The sequence below is a fragment of the Zalophus californianus genome, chromosome 12 (assembly GCF_009762305.2).
Source record: "Zalophus californianus isolate mZalCal1 chromosome 12, mZalCal1.pri.v2, whole genome shotgun sequence".
Taxonomy (NCBI): Eukaryota; Metazoa; Chordata; class Mammalia; order Carnivora; family Otariidae; genus Zalophus; species Zalophus californianus.
In genome coordinates this window covers 13,836,907-13,851,125 of record NC_045606.1, presented here as the reverse complement: position 1 = coordinate 13,851,125, position 14,219 = coordinate 13,836,907, and the positions used below count along the sequence as shown (strand labels likewise).

Sequence of the window (14,219 nt, the reverse complement as noted above, 5' to 3'; positions counted from 1 at the left end):
CAGAGAACGTTCTTCCCCACTTTACAGTAATCCAGCCAGACTCTTTGATTGGGGGGGGGGGGGGAAGGGAGGAGGGGAGAGCAGAAAGTTCCCAAACTCAATTCACACTCAGCCTAAATGGGAACTTTCCTAAAAATACCAGTTACAGAAGCCAAATTGGTCGGGCACAGCCATACCCGTGAGCTTGAGTTGCACACTCCGAGGTGATGGCCAGCACTGTATTTTATCTGTACCTCTTGGAGCTGCCTGCCACGTGTGCTGTAATTGTGTGAACAGGCAGAAAAGAGTCCAGCCACATGCTGAGGTCGAGAAAGGTAGAAAATTGGGTGCTCCCGCAAGCCAAGTAGGGAATTAATAATATATTTAGGATTACTAATAAAATGCCTGTCAAGCAAGCTGCAACATATTATATACTAAAAAAAAAAAAAAAAAAATCCTGCCCGTTGTGTATAGAGTTTGCATTGTTCCTGAGCAATATAATGTTCTTGGAAATACAATGCTTCAACCCCAGATGAAACTTCTATCCCCTGGCATTTCCACCCTCCGATTTCTCACTCATGTGTGTATTTTTTACATCCCCTTTCCATGTAGCTCCACCAAGCCTCGCAGACGTCAGTGGGTCAAGCAGCCTCCCAAAGCAGCCTTCTGCACCTGGCTCACAGCCAAGCATCCATGTCTCAAAGCCCCATCCGGCAGGCTTCCTCTTCTTCCTCCTCATCCTCCTCTTCTTCAGCTTTGAGCGTGGGCCAGTTAGTCAGCAGTAAGTATCCTTTCTGGCTCCGTTAAATCATGGTGGCCTTCTTGTTGCCTATCTGCAATGCCTTCCCTCCTCTCTCTCTCTCTCCCCTCCCTTTCTCTCTCCCCACCATCCCTCCGTCCTTCTTTCTCTCGTTCTTTCAACATCAAAGAGGAATTTCCCGGCCTTTCTACGCCAATACTGGAATAAGGTCTCTGCCCAGGGCCAGATGGTTCCTTAGGGAAACAGGCCCCCAAAGCATGCCCCCTTGATGGGTGCGCGCAGGGCGGGTCTCTATCTCAAGCGCTTTCTGCCATGCTGAGTCAGTCCTGCCGCTTTCAGGAGGGAGAAGCTGATCAGCTTGCAGGCCACGAGCCACAGAGCTCAGAACTGAAATCGCCAACAACAGGTACTCAGCCAGCAGGTCAAGCTGCTTTTCCGTGTGTTTGAAGTCCCCTGCCTTCTATTTGTAGGTGTCAGAGGAAATAAAAGAGAGCGTGCCCATGGGCGGGTGGGTGTGTGTGCACATTGAGCCGCCTCCAGGGGCACGTGGGGAAAGCGGCACAGGCTGGAACAGGATGGGAAATCTCTGAACCACCATTCATAAACTAAAATAAGCCTGCAGGTCTGCTTCCCTGAGTGGGCCACATATATATGTAATGTTTAGAAATGGTATGCGGCCCCACGTAAAGACAGCGTGTGTATCACATGCAAATCAGAACATGTGGAGATGAATGGGACAATGGTCTGATTTCAGGTTAGTCGTTCACCTTTGGTGCAATTTTTACCCGTAAATAAAATCACAGAATGCGCACTTCGATTATAATTCTCCAGGAACCGAAAATCCAGTAATTACAGGTTTAAAGGGCTAAAGCACTGCATAGATATCTGTGCCATAAAATAAAGACACATCTGAGTATCTGTGTTTGATCAAGTGTCATGAATAACTTGTTATAACAGGAACAGCAGGAATCCTCACGTATCATCTGTAATGAGAAGCAAATTGGAGGGTTGCCATGCCCTCCCCATGCAAGCAACCCCCCAAAAAAGAATATATATGTGTGTACATACCTACATATAAGTTCAATTATATGGATAATTCAGGCAAGAAGGATTTGGAATGGAGAAGAGAATGGGGACTTCTGGGAAGATACGAAAATGCCCAAGTATCTCAACTAGCCTGGAGGCCCCTTAACCCCAAAGATGTGTCAACACCAGAGTTTCAGGGTACATATTGGAAGTTTGCCATCAACCAGTTATTATAGGTTGTTTGGATATACAACCCCCGTCATTTGGGCTAGAAACTCTAGTTTTACTAGAATAAAATCATAAATAAAGTTAATTTAATTATAGCCAGATTTTCCCCAAGAAAAACACTCCTCATCGGGGTATTAGGAAAGATTTCAACATCATTCCACTTCGATATTCTGCATAAGTTTCCACAAAATACTCTAGTTATAAATAGCAGCACGGTCATAAATTTAGGATAGGCTTTAAGCTTTGGTCCTGTAAGAAAAGGAACTGAGATCAAATATCTTATAGAGAAGAAATAAGGTAAATACCAAATAAAGTACAAATCATCCCACAAATACAGTATTTTACACAATGTAAACACTCAGTTCATGTTGGAGATGAATGAGTGGCTGAACACACAGACAGACAGATGGATGATACCGGGTTCTCTCTAGTCATTTGTCTCAAACTGGTCAGGAAAGGAGTAGCCTTTTTCAGAAATCCATCACAGAGCTACTTAGTGGGACAGATGGAATTTCAACTGCACGGTTGCCAATGGGGCATCTAAGTTCTGGGTGTATAATGAGTGAACCATATTACATATCCTGATATGAAATATAAAGAATGGGGACAGAGACTCCTTTACCATATGCACTTGAGGCAGGAAACTCCAAACTCATATGCAGAGCCTGAATGAGGAGCCTTCTCCGGCAAATATAGGGGAGGCTCAAGCAGTCCCCCTGGGGGTCGGACTTTATACAAACCCACTCCTGGGCTTAAAATTGCTACCGATTTTGAGCATGTTGTTTAATTGATTTCCTTCTGTCTCAAAACCCAACTACACAATGAATGATACACAGAGCATTTCTCTGATGCTGATTCTCCCAACCAATCTCTGTTTAAAACTTGATTTGTAAAGAAGGGTTTTCAGAGCACTTTCAATACCGTGCTCATTTTAATACAGTGAGGTCATAGAAATCCTCATTTGCAGATCTTGAAACTGACATCAGATAGATCCTGAAAGTACTACCCATTTTGGCCATCTTCTGTCAGAGGGACCACATCCCGTCTTGGTTGAGAGGCTGTGACACTCTGTGTGACAAAGCTAATGGGTGGCAGGACCAGGATGATAACCCAATGGGTCATACACACACTACACAGCACGGCAGCCTTCAAAAATCGGATGTTTACACCTGAATTTTATCCAGTGACATTTGAATGACAGTATATGTCAAATCACCTAAATATTCCTCAAGTAATTCTTTAAGAGCCTGGACCCATGCCTTACAATTAAAGCACAGAGTTTTCCCTGAGGTAATATAAAGAGAAAAATTACACAGTGTGCATATTTTGAAATTATATTCAAGCATGAAATATCCATTTAAAATTATTTTTGTCTGAGATGAAACTTCACCAAATCTGCAGATAGGATAATATGGGGAGACCAAACCCCTACTTCAGATGTAGTTGTGATACAGATGAAATTACAGGGGAATAAGAGGGTGGTTTTGTCAGAGGCTGTCAACTTAAAAATAAAAACACAGTGCCATGTATATGCCAAGCACAGGAATAGAAATTAAGAAAGCAAAAATAAGCAAGATGGGCTCCCTGCCCTGGGGGAGGTCATGAACTGATAACAAAGAAACAGTTACAATAAAGAGAAATGAACACTATGATCAACACGTGAACAGGGACTATGGCAATACAGTTGCCTGGGTGGCTCAGTCGGTTAAGCGACTGCCTTCGGCTCAGGTCATGATCCTGGAGTCCCTGGATCGAGTCCCACATCGGGCTCCTTGCTCAGCGGGGAGTCTGCTTCTCCCTCTGACCCTCTTCCCTCTCGTGCTATCTCTCATTCTCTCTCTCTCAAATAAATAAATAAAATCTAAAAAAAAAAAATAGTTGATAGTTAACTTGGTTTTAGAGGTTGAGACAGAACAGAAAGACTTGCTAGAATAAATAATTCTTGAATTGCGTTGGATGGTTAATCAACAAATCCCTCCAAGAAACCAAGGCCAGGTCAAACTGGACTAGAACCTGTGGTCAAGACCTTGGTCAATGAACCCTCCCTCATCCATGGTCAAATATTGTCACCACAGTGCTGTGCAACTTGCCACTGTTCCAGAGAAAATGGAACCAGAAGTCACCCCCAAATCTTCCCCACTCCAGGCAAAAGAACATAGAGTTAATGCCTTAACAATGATAATGGGATCTTCATGTGCAGAGAACACCATATCTGAGCTCAGTGTTACCGAATAAGCACACTCCTTACTCCCAAGAACACCTCCTGTAGGTACCTGTTCACTGTTCCCACACAGCTTGCCCTGTGATATACCTTGTTCGTTCGCCACAGTCATCAGAAGTAAAGATAGTTTCTATAAGCAGGGTTTTGGAAAGTCTAACAGAGTCAAACAAATGACTTGAGAAATGTCCCAAATTGGCTCAAGATTTACACAGTATTGTTTAAAAACAGGTAGATTTGGGGGTTTTTAATTCTTTGCTGAGTTTGGTTTTGTTTTGTTTTTCAGTACACACTCTTTAAACCCCTGGCCAGTAAACCTGATTTTTTTAGACAGCAAAGGACTGCTGGCTATTACCAGAAAAAAACAAACATAAAGTGAACATAAAGATGCATGGTGATAGCTTATGGGACCCCTGATTCCCATGATCACAACTCACACTATTTTCCACAATGAAGTCACCATATTGCAAGTAAACTGTTCTCCCAAATTACATTGCACGTTCTTAAGTGGTTTCTTATTTCTCAGAAATATTTGGTAAATATGCCCATTATTTGCTGTGAGAATAGCATAAAAAAGCAGATGGGTGTTTACATAAGACCGTTAATTCATACTTGGCAGCTTCTTTAAAGTTGCATGTTTTTCATAGAAAAATCCCACAAACGGAGGTTGTAGAAGGATGATGTTGATGGATGGTGACGGTTCGACCCAGTTAGCAACCCCTTATACTGATGTCCATGTCAACTGGTGGAAGGAGCTAAATTTTAAAAAGTAAACAAAACAAAACATCTGTGCCGATCCATCCTCAGCGCTCAGTTCGGTGTGGACCCAGCGACCATACAACCAGATTCTGCAGAAAGGATTGTTTTCACCCAATTTCAATTTAGTTCCCATAAAAAATCTTTTATTTCTCAGCCTTCGCATTCCAGATTTGGTTTGGGAAACGTCATGCTTATGAAATCCTGCCGATTTTCAATGCCAGTTGATTCTAAATCTCTGGGCCAGTTAATCTCTATATAGGTTGATCTTCTGGCTCCTCTAGCAAGGGTCAGATTCGGGGCAGATCCTGGCAATCATTCTTGTGGCTTCCTGAACCTGTACTTAATATATTGGGCTGACTTCATCTGAAGCAGATTTCTCTGAAAGGTGTCACTTCCTCCTCAATGCAGAGAAATCCCAGACCGGGTTGCCCTAGTGCTGGATCGACCCAGTAGGGGATCTGAGAGATCCCTCTGAGGTCCCCGTCAAGGGGGCCTCAGAATCCTCCTTGAAATTAACCCAGCCTCCCTGAGCCAGGAGACTGGATGAGGGAAAACCAGACTGAGCTATCCCAGGATGGAATGTCAACCTCTGAGCCAGACTGAGAGCTGAAGTCACATCCCAGGGAAGAGGCTCCCATTTTGTTTCCCCTCCTCAGATAGAAAAGCATATATCCCTTAAGGAAGGGCTATTGTTCCAACAGTGGGAGGAGGGGAATCCTCAAGAGTTTAAGACAGAAACTTTAGGATCCAAAAAAAAAAAAGCATAAATTTTTTTTATCAATTCAAAAACACCTTACAGACACCACCTCATGAATTCTCCCAAAGTGTGAAAACAAGTCCCACATATAATCAGGGTGAAACTGATTTTTGTTCATGGGTGGGCCCCTTCTTTGCATGGGGCTGGGGGCCTTTGTAGTCTCGGGACTCATGGAGAAAACTGTAGTAAGACATTTTGCCACCTGATTTTATGGGTAAGAAAAATAATATAAAGAAAATCAGGCAGCTCATCTCCAGCAATTAAGAAATTGTGCAAAGAAGGAGATACCGATTTCCCTTCCCTGGGCCTTTATCCAACAGATCATCAACCTGTTTAAATTTCACAGAATTCCTATCTCATCAGCTCTCTAAGTAGAACGAGGGAAAAGACAAGAGGGGAAACGTGTGAGAAGAGGAAGAAGGAACTCAGCTTCCTGGTGTGATGAGTGTCTGGAGCCCCATGGAAGACCCTGGGCTCATTGGGGCAGGGGACCACCTCTCTGAGCTTTAGAGTGAAAGCTTCCACAGTCAGCTCAGTGCAGGGAGTAAGAGTCCACAGCTTTCAGTTCAACTCTGGTTATTGTCAGTAATCTGGCACAAGCAAGATTTAGTTGCTAGTCTCGGGGAACCAGGAAGACGACATAAGCATTAAAGGCAGCAGGGAAAGGGAAGAAGTAAGATAGAACAGATTTACATAAAATTGCCACCCAAGTCATAAACCTGCATGGGCCACAGGGCTGAAGCAGAACACAGTATTCTTCGAGATCAAAGACCCGCCCCACACGTGCCGCGTAACTCAATTGATTCCTGTTGATCTAGAGATGGAGCTAATATAAGGCAACAAATTTACTTCCCACAAGGGCTACTTAGCTTTGCTCAGAGAAAAATTCTCCCCCAACTCCAGACTACACTGGCAACCCCAGCCTGCTGACACCCAAGCATTTGCCACTTGCCATAAATGGTGGAGTTGGGGTTGGGGAAGGGTGTGGGATGGGGTCCCTGCCCAGGGGTCCCCCCTCACAGCGCCTTTTTGGCTCATCACTCTTATACAGGTGCTACAGCAACTCCTCTGTAGGAACCTGGTGAATCGGGACAGTAAAGGGTGGAGAGAAGACAGCAATTTGCAGAGGGGGCCGTGCCTAGTCACGGGCAGGCCAGAAACATAGAGAAGGCCCCTTGTGGGGTCAAGGGATCCCCTGCTTCAGAATCACCTGGGGCACTTGTTCAAAATGCATGTCCTGGGCCCCATCAGGCGACTCCTAGTCCTGCCAAAGGAAGAAAAGCACCATCCTAAAAGTCATATCGTTATAAGGAAAGTCTCGTTTCCAATTTTTCACCCTGGGTTTTGAACCTCTGCTGCACATGCTGGAAGGGCTCTCAGCCTTCTCTCCTGGCAGGAGGCCAGGCCCTCCCCGTGTCCGTCTGTACCAAGTGGACGGCACTGTTCCAAACCAGAGCTTCTCAACTACTATTTTATCATCACCTCCTTCCCCCACAAGAAGGCCTTTTATGCTTTTTTAAATCCCTGTTGCCCTCCTTCCCCCGTGAAACGTTAATATCACAGATCTACTGCACATCTGTACTGTTTATGTGCCGCAGCCCTCTGGTGGGGGGGGGGGGGGGGGCGTTGGTCCACAACCACCCCGTTGGGAATGTACACTCTGAACGCAGAGTCCCCAAAACAGGCTGAGCCAGGCGGCAGGTCTCAGGAAGGCTGCCGATGAGGAGCTGAACTTGCAGCCAGAACCAGTTCTAGCTGACTGATCATTCCCAAGTAAGTGCCAATGGAGGCCTAATGTAGCCAAACCTTCTAAACATTTCAAAAGAACCTAAAAAAAAAAAAAAAAAAAAACTGAAATGTTTTTCTTGAGAAACCTCCCAATGTTTAAATGTTGGCAATTCCAAAAACTTGTAAGCTCTAGGAAAGCTGAGTTGTATGTGCAAGCTGCTCATTTGCAACTTCTGCTCTAGGGATGTTTGAAGGAAGAAATGAGAGAAGAGGCTCCAGGCTGCCGTGTGCGTGGACGTGACTTCCCAGAATCCTTAGCAAACCTTTGAAGTTGCTTCCAGGCTGCTGCTCCCGGGGGATTTAAGATCCAGAGGGCAGCCTCTCCCAAGGACAACCCAAACAAGTCTGTCTTTAACCAGGGATGCCAGCCCTCTAGGGGGAATTGGGAGGGGGGGAAAAAGCAAGATTTTAATCTTAATCAGTTTTGTAGTCACCCTCTGCCCGTGCCCACGGACACAGACTCTCGATGTCCTACACTGAAATATCCTCCACTCCTAGCACAAGCTCCGCAGTCCAGCCTGCTAAACGGCTTGCGGGCACCCCCACAGTGCTTTGCTCCTGCCTATGTGCACGCTGCTCCCACTGGCCAGATGTGGCCCCTCCATTCTGCGACAGCTGCCTATCTGTCACACTGTCACCTCTCCCTTCTCTGTAAATTCTGCTGTGGGAGTGACACCATTAGTTCTTGATTATGCTCAGCCTGGTATTTTTCAGGAATTGATTCTCATTCATAATATTGAGCCCCAACCCCCTAAAGACTGTAAACTCCATAGAGGCTGGAAATGACCCCCGCCCAGTTCTCTTGTTCCCCCTTACCACTCAGTAGGACGCCCAGGAGTCACTTAAGAAATACTCACAGGGTCCCAGTGGTTGTACCACTTTTCAGTCTTTCCTCGACAAACTTACAACGAATGACATGCAAAAATTCCACAGGACTTCTTTTAATGTGAAGATAAGGTACCGTGCATAAGTGTATTGCAGATCCTACTGACAGAGTCCGTTTCCCCTGGGAAGCTCCAAACCCCCCACAGATATTAACATGTTTATTCAAAAGTCTTTGAACAATTGGCCCTTGAAATGCAAATGTTTATTTCTCTTCCGATAACAGGAGTTTCTGTAGCCCTGAGCCCCGAAGATGAATCTAGTCCACCAGAGTCCCTAGACAAGCACTTGAATTTACTGAAATTGATGGATTATTGTGCAGAAAGAGGAAGAGAAAAACTTTCACCGAAGTCCGAGGAATGAGGCGGAGAATAATAGAGTCAGCTCGCAGGGAGAAGGGCTTCACTCCAGGCGGAAGCGAGCAGCACTTTGAAATCTTCCCCTATCCCCAACCCATGCTGCCTCCAGCTTGGTTTATGCTTTCATTTATCATTTATCCAGGGATCAGTAGCGGGAAGCAGGGGGGTTCCTTCTCCAGCTCTTGTGTCATTTCCCTTGATAAGTCCTAAATTGACCATGTTATCCGGCACCAAAGGAGCCTTCCTGCAGTAGGCATTTTTTATTATGTGCCCTGTTAGGGGACAAAGGCATCGTGTCAGTAAACTGCTACGGCAGGGGCGAGGGATAAAATATTATTCTCACAGCTTCATAAGCATGCTCTTCCGAGGGGCTAACAGGAACATAAGAAATTAGACAACATTACCATCTGTTAGCCTGCCTGCCGCAGTGATCTGGTGAAGGAAAAAACACAAAATCCTCTTTTTCTCAAGGGCAATTTTTAGCCCTAAAGAACCCAATTAAGACATTTCAAATTGAAACCTTTCCCTATTTATGTTTTTGCACAATATTTGAGCCTATTGATGGGCAAAATGGAGTCGCATCCCCCAGCTCGCGCCTCCCTGCCCTGGTTGTCACGGGTTAAGCCCAGGGGAACACGCTCTTGTATCGTGGAAATGGCCGTGTGTGAACTACCTATGGTTTTATCTGGGATAGAAACATCCCCGGGGGTGATTTGTGGAGGTGTAACGCCTTGAGGATGGGGCCCTGGGTGCCTCACTCGGGAGACAAAGAGAACATTCTACAATGTCGGTTTCCGCACCATCTGCTGTTAAAGAGAGCCACTTTCTTAGAAGCCGTAATAAACAGATATTACTTGGGTGTGTGTTGACGTATTGATCCTATTTTTAAAAACATCTCCACAGATCCTCAAACGGCAGCGGGTGAGGTGGATGGGGTTAATCTGGAGGAGATCCGAGAATTTGCCAAAGCTTTTAAAATCCGGCGCCTGTCCCTTGGCCTGACCCAGACTCAGGTGGGACAGGCTCTCAGTGCTACAGAGGGCCCCGCGTACAGCCAGTCGGCCATCTGCAGGTAACCCGTGCCCACATGCTGTCACCTCTCCTGGCCGGCCTGGGCCTCGTTTGTCCTCATGGCTCAGCTTTTCTTCTTCGGGTGGGCAGAGCTGGAGGGGTAGAGTATGGGAACTAAGTTTGGGGGGTTTGGGGGAGGTTATACGTTGGAATCGGTGACATGGACAGAAACGAAGGTGCTAAAGCAGATGCGGGGGCCTGGCTTGATAACTCCTGTCAACTCACAAAGAAGGCAGTGTCATTGGAAATCCCCCACCGAGGGCCAGAAGCTTCCTTCTGGACCCCCCCTCCTATGCAGCTGAGACCGCCCCCCCATCTCCTGTCTGCAGACGGGTATCCTGAGCAAAAGCCGTAAAGCTGCCTGTCCCAACGGGTGTTAACACTCCCCCCATTTCGGCCCAGGGACGGCTATCGGGATTTTTCCAAGGAAATACACCTAAAAAGAAAATTAACAATCTCATGACCGCAAAGGAATGTTTTAACACTGCCTTCCCAGACACAACGCTAAAGGCCCCCCCCTTTTTTTTCAAAGAAGCAGCTGCTTTACGTGGCTCAGAAAGGGGTAGTGAGAATCTGGCCTACCCTGTCCCCACCCCTCAAAAAATAAATAAATAAATAAATAAATAAATAAATGACAGAATCCAGCCTTGGTTGTGTTCAAGTTGATCTGGGTCAAGCCGCCAGCAGCAGATCCCGTGCATGTGTGTATGTGTGTGCGCGTGTTGCACTAATCCCATGTTTATGCATGAGGTAACAAAGGCACTTCTGTAAGAGCTTTTTCCTCTTGGGCAATGCCTTATGAGTCCTCCTCCATCAGGAAAAGCCAAGAAACCAACTCTAAACTCATTTAAGTGGATTTTGTTCTTGGTGATCCATGAAATGCTGTCTTTTTATCTGCTCTTTATACTTTTAATGTATTCCCCAAAGGACGGAAGTGTACTTTTCCTGCAGTTTAAGACTAAGGTTATAAATAACATCAGTATGGGGTAGTAGCTTGCAGCTCACATTTTGCTCAATGATTTTCCATAAAACCCATTGATTGTTGTTAAATACAAAAAGCGCCATAGGATCCTCTCACGTCTATGGTCTCCCCTACTGTTTTTTCTTATAAGATACCTCCCTGTAGAAAATAACCTTTATTCAGTCTATACAAGGATACTACTGCTGGGAAATTTGTTTCAAGGCTTGTATATGTTATTCCCAACAACACGGATGGAAACATCAACACTAACAAGCAGCATCAATGATATGAATACTGTTGCTCCCTGTTGGGAAACATTAATTTTGTTTCATCTTGACAGCCTTGTGATGAAGGCAGCCACAGATTTTTTTAAGTTGTCCATTTGTTATTTTTGCTAAAGTCCTCTCTGGCTTATTTTTAGTCCTAAAACGTGATTTCCTTTTATTGGCTTAAGTGCCATCTAATGTTTTCACCAACACCCGTAGAGTGTCTGGGGCATTCCCAATCAAATATGTAGATTTCTAAAGTCTTCCCCAGGGGAAGCCAAGAAAGCTATGGCCGAAATGGAGAGAGAGAGACCCTGGGAATTCACCGTATCCCAGAATGTGCCAGAAGCCTTGACTTTACAGCCTTTCTCTAGCTGCTAGGGTCTGGGTTGAGCTAGTTTTAGGAGCTAACGACCAAGAGAAAAAAAATGAAAGTCTTGAAAGAGGTGGAGATCTGACGTTGGAATGATTCACGTTTATTGAAGGGGAGGGAAGGAGCCTGCACACCCAAGTGTCACTTATGAGCGATGGTGACTTCTAGGCACAGCTTTGACGAGTGCCTCCTTAACAGAGACGTGGAGAAGGAAACACCACCAACATGCTGACCATCCCTATTGCAAGCTTTGTCCCTCACACGGTGGCACTGTGAAGCCTGTTGTCAAACTATCCAGAGTTTAAGCTCTGTAGCTTTTATGGTAAAATGTGGTATGTAGCAAATTACCACGACAGTTAGAGCTTTGTGGCAAGCTCATTAAATGACATTAGACGATTAGTTCATTTTCTATTGAAAGCAAAATGTACTTCTTCCCCCTTTGATCAGTAGTGGAAGTTGGGTTTTATAAAAAAAAATAAATAACCCCTTGAACTCTACAGGGAAGGTGATGCTATGGAAATCACATTAAAACTTGATACTATTTGCACTGCTTATCACATATCTAAAATGCCATGTCAAAGATAAGATTATGGCCTGTAAAGGAAGCATATCCTTTTGTGTCCTTCTGCAACCGTCCTTAGAAAGCATACTCTGGCTAGAGCAGGTTCATTTTAGCTCTATAAGATGCACTCTGCAGTCAGACGGTTGTCTTCCGATACACGGAACCCTTAAAAAGAGTATAACCGAAGAGGACCCAAAAGAGAAGATCTATGTATCCGAAGTCATCATACGGGAGGGCCGTGAATTTGGATTTAGGATAAACAAACGAAGGAATAAAAGCAACTGACACTTCTGTGTATTTCATTGAGCATGAGGCTGAATTGGATACCAGGATGTCCTCTTAAAACACTCCATATAATTTTGTCCTGAGATGCTTCATATTTTTTAAAATCAGTGTAGCAAACAATTGTTGATGGCGATTGATACATAGAAGGCCTCATTTACGGAAAATGATATCATGGGAGTACCGTTTGCAGATATCACACATTAAACACAGCTTGATGCCCTGGTGCCAAAGTACACCATTACACCGGACAGCGTTTGAAAGGCATGAGGTGGCCTTCGCACATCCGGGGAGGGGGCTATTCATAGCAATTACAAGGTGTCCAGCTGCTGAGTCCCCCCAGTAGAGTAGCAACAGGCCGTGTTTTACCTGGAAAGGGGGCAAGTTGTTAACTGACATATGGTGCAAATTGTTTGTTACCAGAGAGAGAGCAGGGGTGGGGGGAAGGGAGAGACAGACAGAGGGAGAGGGGCGGGGGGGGGGAGGGATTAAAATGAGACACTAAACAGAGGTGAAAAGAACCGCATCCCAGCTGCCATCCCTGACTCTGGTAACTTAAACATTTTGGTAACCGACTGGTGACTTACAACATTTTCATAACCGAGTCCATGGGAGGGGTTTCAAGAAAACCAAACGGAAGCCATACAACAGAATCGTTTTAAACGAAAGAACATGACAGCTGCTGTCTCCGACACCCCTCGGGAGGGTTGTTTCTGTTTCCATCGCAGTGTCTCGCGGGTCCTGCCGTCTGCACCCTTCCCCACCCCCATCCGTGTGGCTGTGTGGGCTGCATGCGGGGCATGAACATGCATGCAGGGTGGGTGGTGCTGGCTTGAGCGGGGGGGGGGGACGGCTACCTTGCAGCTGGCTGCTCATCCGGAGTGAATTCGCTCTGCCAGGCGGTCAGGCAGGCAGGCAGGCAGGAGGCCCACCCTGGCAGAGGACTCAGTGTAAGACTGTTCTTTCTCAATTCTCCCCCCAGACACACCATCCTGAGAAGCCACTTTTTCCTACCACAGGAAGCCCAAGAGAACACTATAGCTAGCAGTCTGACAGCCAAACTGAACCCTGGCCTTTTGTATCCTGCCAGGTTTGAAAAGCTGGACATCACCCCTAAAAGTGCCCAGAAGATCAAGCCGGTGCTTGAGCGGTGGATGGCTGAGGCTGAGGCCCGCCATCGAGCAGGTATGCAGAACCTGACCGAGTTTATCGGGAGTGAACCGTCCAAAAAGCGCAAGCGGCGCACCTCCTTCACACCCCAGGCCCTTGAGATCCTCAATGCCCACTTTGAGAAGAACACACACCCTTCTGGGCAGGAAATGACCGAGATTGCCGAGAAGCTAAACTATGACCGGGAAGTAGTTAGAGTTTGGTTCTGCAATAAGAGGCAAGCCCTGAAGAACACAATTAAGCGCTTAAAACAGCACGAGCCGGCCACGGCGGTCCCTCTGGAGCCTTTGACAGACTCTCTGGAAGAAAACTCCTAAAGAGACGCCCAGCCTGGAAGCAGAAGCAAAACCCACAGAAACTGAAACTCTACCCTCGGACTCCACAAATCAGAATTTGTGAGAAGAAGAAGAAGAAGAAGAAGAAGAAGAAGAAGACGACAACTACATTGAATAAAGTCGAAAGAGAGCCCCAGTCATCACCCTTGTAAGTAAAGAGACTAAGAAAACTACCAAGTGGACAGAATGGTTTATACGTGTCCTTTGGTTTTCCAAAAAGAAAAAAAAAACATTTTTGAAAATTTTTAAACAAGGCACACACTGCACCCACAGGTGTGTGTGGTAGGATAGTCCCCTGGCCCGCCCGTCTCCCTGAAGCCAATTTTCTAATGGACTTAAAGCAAACCAAATAACCACATACTTTTTTCTGTATATTATGAAAATGTGAACACATTTTAAGGAAAAAGAAAAACAACTAAACCAAAAAAACAAACAAAAAAGGA

General features: G+C 45.6%; 1 protein-coding gene across 2 annotated transcripts in view; it reads left to right on the top strand.

The window, feature by feature from the left end:
* The window catches only part of POU6F2 (POU class 6 homeobox 2), a 494,308-nt gene extending 480,192 nt beyond the window's left edge, over window positions 1-14,116 (top strand). For both annotated transcript variants that reach the window (XM_035723420.1, XM_027575065.1), the window contains exons 8-10: window positions 592-760; window positions 9,660-9,828; window positions 13,254-14,116. In XM_035723420.1, coding sequence (XP_035579313.1) covers window positions 592-760; window positions 9,660-9,828; window positions 13,254-13,758 — 843 coding nt within the window. In that variant the 3' untranslated portion in view covers window positions 13,759-14,116. The remainder of the gene's footprint in view (window positions 1-591; window positions 761-9,659; window positions 9,829-13,253) is intronic.
* Window positions 14,117-14,219: the final 103 nt, after the last annotated feature.